The following is a 12,097-nucleotide window of genomic DNA, read 5'->3' on the forward strand; positions in this document are numbered from 1 at the left end:
AAAAAAGTGAGAGCTGCCAGGGATCAGACAATGAACAGGAGAGCTAATGCATTTGCTTATACTGGGGGCCTGGCTCTGCTATGATCCAGGAGTACAGGAGACAGACTCCTGCTGCCCTTAGACTAGGTCTACACTACGGGGGGAGGGGTGAGTCGACCTAAGATACGCAACTTCAGCTACGTGAATAGCGTAGCTGAAGTTGCGTATTTTAGGTTGACTCACCTGGCTGTGAGGACGGCGGCGAGTCGACCGCTGCCGCTCCGCCGTCGACTCCTCTTCCGCCTCTTGCCGCGGTGGATTTCCGGAGTCCACGGCAGAGCAATCAGGGATCAATTTTATCGTGTCTTCACTAGATGCGATAAGTCGATCCCCAATAGATCGTTTGCTACCCGCCAATCCGGCAGGTAGTGAAGACATGCCCTTAATCATGCTAAAATACCACCAGCAAAAGGTGCACCAATCAACATGCTCTTCCGAGAGATCTGGTTTTAACCTGACTGCTCCACAGCAAGGCTCAAAGGCAAACAGGACAGCCACGTGTAAAGACGACCAAGTGCTTACTAGGTGGGCGCTTGGGAAGGCCTCCCTCCAACACACTGTTGGTTCTGCTTTAGCAATGTTTGTATGTAGCTAAAGTCGCACAGGGACATGAGGGAGCAGAACATAAAGGCTCACATTGGGGTGTGGCCAGGACCAACATCCAGAAACAAATTCTTAGGATCCTTACTGGCTCAGGCCCTGCTTTCCCAGGGCATCCAAGAGACAAGCTAGTAAAAGTGGTTTGCATTTTGCAGGTTTATTTGGTTCAAATCTATTAAAGCTATTAAACAAAAACCCAGCCAGCATCTTTGGTAGCTAACTCTGCCAAGATGAACAAGAACGCCCCCTATGCTCCACTAGGAAGCCCTGTCTCCCCTCTAGGGGTTAGTAACAGCTTGGCTCTGCTACTTAGAACAGTCACCTAACAAAACCAGGCCTTGCAAAGGAGCAAAGGCTGGGATCCAGCGAGCAAAGCACCCCCATACACACACTGAACACAAAGCACCCAAGCCCCAGCGTTGTGTGGCCTGGAAATGGCCTGTTTGGGAAGCAGCTGCTGTTTTCCGCCCTGCTGCATAATCCTTCACCTACTCATTACATCCCCCACAGGCTTAGCTGGGCCTCCAAATTTGTAAGATACCCCAAGGTCAAAGCTAGTGTCTAGGTCATAGGAGATGGGCCCCTGGGACAGGAAATGAGATTCCAGTCTCCTAATAAATGGTTATTTTGACCTTTGCTTCCATTTCTGCATTCTGTAGGGGGCACAGAGTCGGATGGGTGAGGCAGTGAGCGAGCAAAGGCATGTCTGGCACTGGGGGAGCAGCTGAACCCTGTAACTCTGACAGGGTGCGGTCAGCCCCTAATGGAGGCTGGGGGGAAAGAGACAGACCCAGCACAGCCTGTTCCCCAGAATGGGGGCTGGGAAATCAAGGAATGCTGGGCAAAGCTGGGGGACAGAGGCTGCCTCCTTCCCAGCAAGGGAGAGACCCATGACGGGGCACAATCTTGGGGGACTTTCTGCTAGAGAGCTGGGGGGAGCTGTGGCACTTGTCAGGGTCTCCCCAGGCACACAGCCCACATCGGGTACACAAATGGACTGCCATGAGGGCAGCCAATGTCTGGGGAAGAGGCCCCTGAGGGGTGGGGCATGGTCTGACAGCCAGAGAAAGATGGGCAGACCTGACGGAGCCTCGGGGGCCTCTCTGACATGGAGGCTGGCTGAGAGGGAGCAAATCCCAAGGGGGGAAAGTTCGCTGAACTGTGGGGCCAAATCACCCCCTTGGCCAGGCAGGCTGAGGAGATGCCAGTCACCTGCTGCCCAAGGAAAGCTCCCTGTCCCAGTGACATTGGGACTGGTGTGCAGCTGGATCCCATTGACACTCTCCCAGGAGGGATGGGTTAGGGTTCCCAAACAAGGCCCGTTTCCATAGGGCTGGTGGAGCAGTGCTCCCTCCAGGACCAGCTGCTCCAGGCCACAGCAAGGTGTGCTGAGGCTATGTCTGGGTGCCGGTTGGGGGTGGGCAAGGAGAATTTTAGCACGGGGACACTTTACGCACCTCAAGGTTGGTATCTAGAAGACTGAGCTCTTAAAGTTACCATAGACAAAACACTGCATCTTACCCACCCCCACTCTGTGCTAGTCAGGCACCCCATGGTCTCTTCGCACTCCTCGGTACCCCATCCTGAGTTCCTACCATGCTTGTGCATGCCCTACTGTCTCCTCCTCACGGTCCCTTTCTGGGCTCCCATCACCCCCTCCCCCCATGCATGCCCTTTCCCAAGCCCTTGGCTTAACGCCACCCCTCTATGTGCTCCCCAGTCCATACCCCATCTTTCTCAGAGCCCTCCCATCACAGCACAGCTCCCCCAGCCAGAGCTAGTCAGTCTTGGGGAAGGTCACATTTAAACAGGATGGTCTGGGTCTAAGCAGAGGGTGAAGGTGAGTGTGAAGTCGGGCCAGCTGACAATGATCTGAACAGGGCCATCTTCACATCCAGAGTGTTTGAATGTTGTGTTAATTAACATGACCTCATCTCCAGCCCAGACAGCCCTTGGTGTCCTCCCCCTGTGGCTCAGCCTGGCAGATAGCAGCAGTCAGGTCAGTAGCATGTCAGTTTAAACTACCAAAATGCTAAACATCCATAAATATAAACCCAGCTCTTCACACACTGAAAACCCAACACTAATATAGCTCCTGGACACTCAGAGGCATGTCTCAGCAAGGCCAGCTAAGCACACGCAAACAAAGCACGCACAGCTGGAGTCCCCAGGTGAAACCCTGTTTGGGATACTCTGAACCACACTTCGGAACAGTCTGATCAATGAATCACAGGCTCATTTTTAAAACATCAAAATTCCTTTTGGGATTTTTACCAAACTCCCCAGAAAAGCCTCTACCTTGAGTGAGAAGCGGCACAGAAAAACTCAGGAAGATCAGGCTCTTTCTGGAGGAGCTAGGGAAGGGTTAAATATGGGGCTTATAATGGGAAGCCAGCTTCCACTTTAACTACAGCATGGCAGTAGCCACTTCACAGCAGCACAGAGAAGGAATGAAGACAAGTGACTTATGACATGCTGCAGACTGACTCTCGCATGACACACTGGCAATATCAGCAGGAAAGATCAAGTGCAGAATGCTGGAAGTCCAGCCTGGGCAGGATGCTAGCAGCATATTGCCCGGATAAGCGCAGCGGCCTCAATGCAGGGTGAGGTAGGGACATCTCCAACAATTGCCCCAGATTTCTCTAGACAGGGCTTGGGATCAGAGGCCTCTCCTCAGCACTAAAACTGGTGCAGCAGCTTCCACACCCTCTAGGGTTATTTTACTTCCTCGCCTCCTGTGCCTATCACTCAAAGGAAGGGGTCTGTGCATGTGGGGTTTGTAAACACTACATTCTAGTGCGGGACCTCTCAGGGGGGTCGCGAGGTTATTAGATGGGGGGGTCGCGAACTGTCAGCCTCCACCCCGAAGCCCGCTTTGCATCCACCATTTATAATGGTGTTAAATATAGAAAAAAGTGTTTTTAATTTATAAGAGGGGGTCGCACTCAGAGGCTTGCTGTGTGAAAGGGGTCACCAGTACAAAAGTTTGAGAACTACTGTTCTAGCAGCTCTTTCTCAATGCTAAAGCACTGCAAGTAGAGCATGAGTCGAATTTAGGCTGCTCTCCTGTTGAGAGAAGCAGTGACATGGGCCACCCCCAATCTGTTTCTTTCCTAACAGCATCAGGGCCGGCGCAACCCATTAGGTGGCCTAGGGCGCTACAATTCGGGGGGCGGCGACCGCAGCGGTATTTCGGTGGCGGGACCTTCCGCTGCCTCTGTGGGGGGGGCGGCATTTTGGGGCGGGACCTTTCCGCTGCCTAGGGCATCAGAAAAGCTGGCGGCACTCCTGAACAGCATCCAACTAATGTGCTTGCTAACCCCACAGTCCCTCTAGCACTAGAATGCATCACCCTGGAGGAGGCCCTTAGCAGTCAAGTAGGATTATTTCAAGGATTCTTGTTCTAAAGGATCTTGTATTGTCTCAGGCCCTTTGTGTACCCTATGGAGAGCCCAAAGTGTCAGTGCTTCCTGCTTACTGCCACAATTCCAATAAATCAACACTGGCTAAAGCAAAAAAAACACACATGTTACAACAGAAGCCAAACAAGGAAATGACGACAGGTACAAATTTGCTCTCCCTTAAAAAAGTCTTCAGAATAGACATCCTGCTGAGGCTGGGAATGCCTCTCCATTATGCACTCTTTGGCACTCGTACTAAGAGCAATGGAGGTCAGCTGCGATAGATGACTCCATACTATGGCAATCTGTAACCTCTACATTACATGGTGTTACAGGGGTCAGGACTAACACTGTCCTTTCCCTGAAGATGCTTAATGGATTCCACATTTGCCCAGCCTGTCCATACAAGTGAACTCACTTTGCTGCAGGTGCCCTGCTCTCAGACAGCAGTTTGCCTTCACTGACACTGACAATCAGTTTCCCAACAAGACAACAGCGGACGCTAGAGCGGAGGAAATTTTACAGGTCTCCCTGGGCCAGCTGTCAGTGACAGCGTAACCCCAAAGGCCAGATGGCCACTACTTTATGGGGTGGAGAGACCTGAAGCCTCCCCCACCCACCCCAGAGATGCAGGGGTTTCTGCTTGTCTTTTTACCTTAGATAACAGGGAAAAAAAAGTGTAGTCTTTCCTGTTCTTGCCGGAGGGCCTCCTGGGTGTCTCAGAACAAGTGTATGGGGGGGGGGAGGGGTTCTCACTCCGCAATGAATAGTTAACAGAGAGATCCTTTCCCCAAACATTAGTCAATCATTAGTGTCAAGACACTGAAGCAACATTTTTCACAGTCTGAACCAGACTTAACCTCAATTGCTTAGATATCGAGTCTCCTGTGATGGCAATGCCACTACTTACTCCAGTCACTCGAGAGCCTTCCAGGGTAGGCAAGAGCCACATCTCTAATGTAACCAAACAAGCAGAACACAGATCATTTTAAAGCCGCATGGGCTACCTTTGTACAGGACAAAGCAGCACAAGAGGGCAAAAGTCCAGTTCTGTCCTGTGCAGATCTCCTTTCAAAACTACTCAAAAGCAGGGCTGGGAAGCTCTTTGTACATTCAACTGCAGAACACACTGAAATGAAGAAGAGGCGCTGCCGACTCTCCTGATGGCTGCTGCTGCTAGAGCAATGTTTGGTACAGATACCCTCTCTTATAGGCACTCAGGGGGTAAAACGTAGCCACAACAAACTTGCCATCAAACATCCTTCCAGTGAGCAATTTCTGGGCAGCTTTGGAATCACCAGCATTTGCATATTCAACGAAGACCTGAAAAGACAGAGACAAGGGCATCACTGCCATTGAGTCACAGACCCCAGGGATTTCATCCATCACCCACTGATTGGGTAAGTTTGGCTTTATTCCTCTCCTCCTTAGTGAGGAATTATCGCTAGTGAACTGATTTCCTTGCCTGTAACTCCAGAGTGCCCTCAGCAGACTCCGTGGGACTAGAACAGCAGGGAAGGGGGTCACACAGCCTGAGTCTGTAGGGAAGGCCAGTTAAGCTTCTACCTACCATTCCTCATTTCTCTGGACTAGACATTTAGCAAGTAGGCGCTGAGCATCTTAACACACCCCTTTCTCACCCCACTTTCCTCATCCTCCACTCTGTACCCCAAAGCCTCCCCTAAAACTAGTCTGGCATCTCTTAAGCTAGGAAACACTGAGCTACCTTGACAAATTCATGCTGCTGCACAACAGAACCAGGTACTTCTAGTTGCACAGTACTGCCCTCATCCAGCAGGATTAATGCTTGACAGTGAGGCTGGTAGTGTAAATATCAAGCCCCTTCCCCTCCACACTTACTTGGCCTTTGCCAGGATTCTCCTTTGGAACAAGCAAGGAAACCACCGTGCCGTATTTCTGACACTCCTCTCTTATGTCTTCCAGCACATCTGAGGGAAGAGAAAGCCATGTGGCCTGTGCTTTGCAAACTATTACCAGTTATAAACCACACTAGGGCAATCCAACTGTGTGGAATGTGAGCAGTCCCGACTGAGTCTGGATCAGTCACTTCTCATCGTACACTTAATTCTCCTTCTTTGTCTGCGTACACCAGAGATGTCCCAATGTCTGAGTGAGCTGGAATCTGGACGGAGCTGGCTTGGCAGCGACCCACCTAAGATCAAGAGAATCCTGGCAGGGAGAGGGAAGGCGTGCCAGAGGCTGGGCAGATAGTGAAGTGACTTGCCCGAGCAAGGCCGTGGCTAAGCCAGCACTGGAGAGTTCTTATGATGGACCGAAATGCTACCTCAATAAAAATGACTTGCCCAAATACCCTCCAGTTTGGTGAAAAGATTCTCTGCTGGCCCCTGGTTTGGCAGAACTTCTGCTGCAGGTTTTGAGGAAGGGGCAATATCAGGGTTAGCCTACAGAGTGGCTGCCAATGCTCCGCAAGGACACATACTGGAAGAAAGTGCTAAGCCTATAGGAGGGAATTCCAGAGAGCAGCCACCCAGCTCTCCCCACCCTTCATATCTTCATACCTACTCCACCTGCCCCAATCTATAGGATCTTCTGCAGATCTCGCTAGGCCCAGGAGGAGCCAGGTGCTCAATGTGGCTCTCAGCAGCTCCTGCAGATTTTAAAGAGGCAAGTCTGGAACCAAAAACAAGAGTCCTGGGGGAGAACCTGGGGAAGCAGGTGGCAAACTGGGATACCAGCTGGGGAGCCAGGGAATCTGCTCAGCTAGCGTGCTTTCCCCGAACTCTGCAATGTGGTGGGAGGCAGGCCATAGGAAGCACAGGATCTCAGGGGTGCTACAGGGAGCCTGGAGTCCAGCTCCAGCTCCCTCCTGTTACCCACTTGGGCACATTGAAGCACATGGTGGTCCTGAGGCACCCTACGCTCTTGCATGAATAGTAGGCAGCAATCCCATCATGGTGCCCAGGAGAGTACTTATCCCATGATGCTCCAGCTCTTCTTAAACCCCATTAACTTCACCTTCCCCACCAGGAGTCAGGCACTGAAGGGAAGATGCTACCACAACCCTTGGTGTGGGGGTGGGGAACTGTTATTTCTCCCTAGACACTGGGGTGTCTCAATGACTTTTCTGCTCCATAGCCCTGCTACTTGGGAGGTGGCGACAGCCCTACTGCTGTCTGCCTCCCCGCTGCCGACTGTCCCCCCCACCTGTCCACCAGGAGAGGGAGGGGATTGGAAGATTGCCACAGGAGACGTACAGGAGCATTTAGATAAGGCTGCTGCTGGGAGGCAGCAGCAACCTGGTGTCAGACCCACGAGCATGGAGGCTGGGGAGGGGCATTGCTCTCTGTTCCCAACACATGGCAAGGGGGTTTTTATACCTGGAGTATTCCCAGGCCCCAGAAATGCCTGAACTCAGTGGGCCACCCACTGATTCTACTTGTCCCAGAAGCATCAACAGAAAAATAGTGTTATTTAAAGGGGTCTCAGTTCCAGACAGAGGACATATAGGGTCTGGCAGAGCGCTGCATCCTTCAGTCACCAAGTCTCTGCTACATCACAGTGGGAACAAGCCCTGTCTAGGACAAGGGTGAGAGCCTGGGTCCCCAGAGGGAAAACATTAATGTCACGGACTAGACACGTGTGGCTGCACTGCTTGCTCACAGGAGTGGGGCCAGTCTTGTTCCCTGATGTGTACACTCACTGATTGTTTTGCACAGCTAGAAGCTGGAAGTTCCATGAGTGCTCTGTACTGGGTTATAATATCACTTAAAGCAGGGAGGAAACCCGGCTACTACAAGCCAGGCTCTTTGTGAAGAGAGCTCATCCTATAGCCTACTCCCATAGGGGGCTCTCATAGATTCAAGGACTGGAAGGGACCTCGAGAGGTCATCGAGTCCAGTCCCCTGCCCGCATGGCAGGACCATGCTCTCCTAGCTTTCTCCGAGCGTCTGCACTTTGTACACAACGCTGCTAATGTACGACAATACAGATAGATTATTTTAAATCTCTGCTGCTGTCTGAATGACATCACTCAACGCATTTCAGCATTCTCCCCTCCCTCCAACCCTGTTCTGCAAATGCAGGCATCTGGCGCTGCTTTGACCCATGGGTTATGTGCTCAAGCAGCCCTTCTAGCCATCCATGAACTTACTCCAATCTCTGGGTCACCCTCTCTAATCGGCTAGGCCCAGTCTCTTCTCAGAGCATTCTCTGCAACTCCTGCCATCTGGAACAGCCTTCCTGTACCTGTGCACTTGTTTCAAATCCCAGCTGAGTTTCTTTGCTTCCTTTTCCTTATGCCTCTAAACTCTCATCCCACTCTGATCCCAACAGCATTCTGGGATGTGGATTTGTACGACAACATTACTGCACTGCAGTCTGTAATACAGATACCAACCTTCATATTCTTCTTCACTCTGAAGAGAAGCGTCACTCAAGACATTGAGCAGCCTTAGCACTGGAGTTGGAAGCATCACCAAATCTTCAATATGGGGAGCTGCTTTGCCACCACCCAGTTCCATGGAAGGAAAGGCATTAAACGGGAAAGCAGGGGGAGGGCAAGAAAGGCTGCATCAGTATTTAGACTTTTGGAGGTACAGTTTTGTTTCCCCTCACCACATACATGCATTACACCCTGTAGCCACGCTGTGTGCAGCTGGCCTCAATCTTCAGATTGACCAGCCTCTCTTCCAGGAAGGCTTTGAGTGCAACCTATGAGACCCAAAGGCCAGAAGGTTAGTTTGCCCAGAAACAGTGGCTGAAAGTGCTTTTAAAGGCACAGAAGCAGTGTGAATCAAGTCTGAAATTATTGCTATTCAGCTTGGATTCAGACATTGACAAGGGTCCCCATGGCCAAAGTAGCTGGACCAGGTGTTACTTATACAGCAGGATATAAAGCCCTTCTACCCCATCAATGAAAGGAGAGTTACTCATCTTGCAATTCTACTTCTCTGTACGTACTATCACTGCAGGATTCGCACTCGTGGGTACCATGTTCAAGCAGGTACCTACTCCCCTTGACCAGTGTTTTGCACCAGCTCCTTCTATTCCCAATATCACAGCCTCAGTTCCCCCAAGAATATTTTCTGTCAGTTCCTGAATGCATGTGAAGCAAGAGCTCCCTTACAAATCTAGCTGTGCACCACTGCACCGTGAGAATTGCACAGTTCACAGTATCAAGGGCAAAAGAAAAGTGCTGGTTTTTTTTAAATGCAACCCTTTGCCTTAGTGTAGGGCCCCGTATTCTGGGGAGGTGGAAGGATGGGTGAGTTAGAACCCTGTGTGGGCTCTTCACAGAGCAGAATTACAAAGTAAGCATCCCTTCTTTAAAGGCAAGTTGCCACTCTTGGAGAACAAGAAGCTCAAGGGATGCCTAGAAATCCTGCCACGTGCACTCTTGCTGCAGTGTGACCAGCGAGGCCAGCACAGAATAGTAAGATCCTAATGAATGGTTCGTCATCAACAGACAACCAAGACCTCTAACAAACCCTAAAGCAACAAGAACTGCCCATGCCTTCAAAGGTATGAGGCGGGGTAAATTCCCTAACAGACCATGAGGCAGATTGTAGATTGAGACCATGGCAGTCTGACCCACCTTCCCTCAAGGCCCTTATCTGTAGGTTACAGCAGCCGGGAAAACAAAGAGGCAGTCCCTGGAGTTTTCACTCAGCTCTAACTCTGCCCAGCTAGTTGGGGGTCGAGAAAAGTTTTGGAGATGAGCTCCTTTAAGGGCCTTATTCCATGTAAGATACACCCTTAGGGCCTTCCCAATTAAAGTGGGAGGGGGCAGCCTCTCTAGGATGGAGAACGTTAGGAGAACGTTAAACCAGCTAAGCAGCTATCTGTCCTAGAATGACTCAAGACCACCACCACCTCGCTAGACCTGTGTCAGGAGGTGCTGCAGTCCAGAGTGTGAGCGGAAGGAACAAAGAGTTAACAGGCAATGCCTGCTTCCAAAGGAAGCTGATCAATTTAGGAACGAACACTTAAGTGTCAGACCGAATGCAGCGGAGAAGGGGGAAGAGCTCTAGTATAAACCACCAGTCCGAGGGCTTGCCTATGTGAAAATGTAGTTCACAGCAAGCTGGAGTGTGAATCTACCCCCACACTAGCCTGCCATGGACTAAGTGTCCATGTGGACTCTGCTGATTCGCATGAACAGTTCATTACCGTGATTTGATTGAGTCCCAGTTCAAAGTGGACTAGATCGAAGTGCACTAATAAACTGTTAAAGCGATTCAGCAGGGTCAACGCGGACAGTTACTCTGCAGCAGACTAGTATGGGGTAGAGTCACACCCCAGCTTGCTGTAAATGAAATATTCCTGTAGACAAGCCCCAAGTTTGCTGAGGCAGGACTACCCTAGAATATCAGGGTTGGATGGGACCTCAGGAGGTCATCTAGTCCAACCCCCTGCTCGAAGCAGAACCAATCCCCAACTAAATCATCCCAGCCAGGGCTTTGTCAAGCTGGGCCTTAAAAACATCTAAGGAAGGAGATTCCACCACCTCCGTAGGTAATCCATTCCAGAGCCTCACCACCCTCCCAATGAAAAAGTTTTTCCTAATATCCAACCTATACCTCCCGCACTGCTACTTGCGACCATTACTCCTTGTTCTGTCATCTGCTACCACTGAGAATAGTCTAGATCCATCTTCTTTGGAACCCCCTTTCAGGTAGTTGAAAGCAACTAGCAACCCCCCACCCCTTTCTTCTCTTCTGCAGACTAAATAATCCCAGTTCCCTCAGCCTCTCCTCATAAGTCATGTGCTCCAGCCCCCTAATCATTTTCGTTGCCTTCCGCTGGACTCTTTCCAATTTTTCCACATCCTTCTTGTAGTGTGGGGCCCAAAACTGGACACAGTACTCGAGATGAGGCCTCACCAATGACGAATAGAGGGGAATGATCACGTCCCTCGATCTACTGGCAATGCTCCTACTTTTACAGCCCAAAATGCCATTAGCCTTCTTGGCAACAAGGGCACACTGTTGACTCATATCCAGCTTCTCATCCACTGTAACCCCTAGGTCCTTTTCTGCCGAATTGCTGCCTAGCCACTCGGTCCCTAGTCTGTATCAGTGCCTGGGATTCTTCCGTCCTAAGTGCAGGACTCTGCACTTGTCCTTGTTGAATGTCATCAGGTTTCTTTTGGCCCAATCTTCTAATTTGTCTAGGTCCCTCTGGATCCAATCCCTACCCTCCAGCATATCTACCACTCCTCCCAGTTTAGTGTCATCTGCAAACTTGCTGAGAGTGCAGTCCATGCCATCCTCCAAATCATTAATGAAGATATTGAACAAAACCAGCCCCAGGACCAACCCTTGGGGCACTCCGCTTGAAACCGGCTGCCAACTAGACATGGAGCCATTGATCACTACCCATTGAGCCCGACAATCTAGCCAGCTTTCTATCCACCTTATAGTCCATTCATCCAGTCCATACTACTTTAACTTGCGGTAAGAATACTGTGGGAGACCGTATCAAAAGCTTTGCTAAAGTCAAGCAATAACATGTCCACTGCTTTCCCCTCATCCACAGAGCCAGATAGCTCATCATAGAAGGCAATTAGGTTAGTCAGGCATGACTTGCCCTTGGTGAATCCATGCTGACTGTGCCTGATCACTTTCCTCTCCTCTACATGCTTCAAAATTGATTCCTTGAGGACCTGCTCCATGACTTTTCCAGGGACTGAGGTGAGGCTGACTGGCATGTAGCTCCCCAGATCCTCCTCCCCTTTTTTAAAAAGATGGGCGCTACATTAGCCTTTTTCCAGTCATTTGGGACCTCCCCTGATCGCCATGAGTTTTCAAAGATAATGGCCAATGGCTCTGCAATCACATTCGCCAACTCCTTTAGCACCCTCGGATGCAGTGCATCTGGCCCCATGGACTTGTGCTCGTCCAGTTTTTCTAAACAGTCCTGAACCACTTCTCCTCCTCCCCGTACTGTGCTGCCCAGTCCAGCAGTCTGGGAACTGACCTTGTTCGTGAAGACAGAGGTAAAAAAAGCATTGAGTACATTAGCTTTTTCCACATCCTCTGTCACTAGGTTGCCTCCCGCATTCAGTAAGGGGC

General features: G+C 50.6%; 1 protein-coding gene across 2 annotated transcripts in view; it reads right to left on the reverse strand.

Annotated features, from left to right (window-relative positions):
- Positions 1-310: 310 nt before the first annotated feature.
- Positions 311-12,097, reverse strand: part of UHMK1 (U2AF homology motif kinase 1) — a 35,724-nt gene continuing 23,937 nt past the window's right edge. Inside the window, exons 6-8 of one of the 2 annotated variants that reach the window (XM_034778159.1) lie at positions 8,422-8,520; positions 5,904-5,992; positions 311-5,366 (exon numbers count right to left, since the gene is read on the reverse strand). In XM_034778159.1, coding sequence (XP_034634050.1) covers positions 5,220-5,366; positions 5,904-5,992; positions 8,422-8,520 — 335 coding nt within the window. In that variant the 3' untranslated portion in view covers positions 311-5,219. The remainder of the gene's footprint in view (positions 5,367-5,903; positions 5,993-8,421; positions 8,521-12,097) is intronic. The other variant, XM_034778160.1, reaches the window with a different exon arrangement.

Source organism: Trachemys scripta, chromosome 8, assembly GCF_013100865.1.
Source record: "Trachemys scripta elegans isolate TJP31775 chromosome 8, CAS_Tse_1.0, whole genome shotgun sequence".
Classification (NCBI taxonomy): Eukaryota; Metazoa; Chordata; order Testudines; family Emydidae; genus Trachemys; species Trachemys scripta.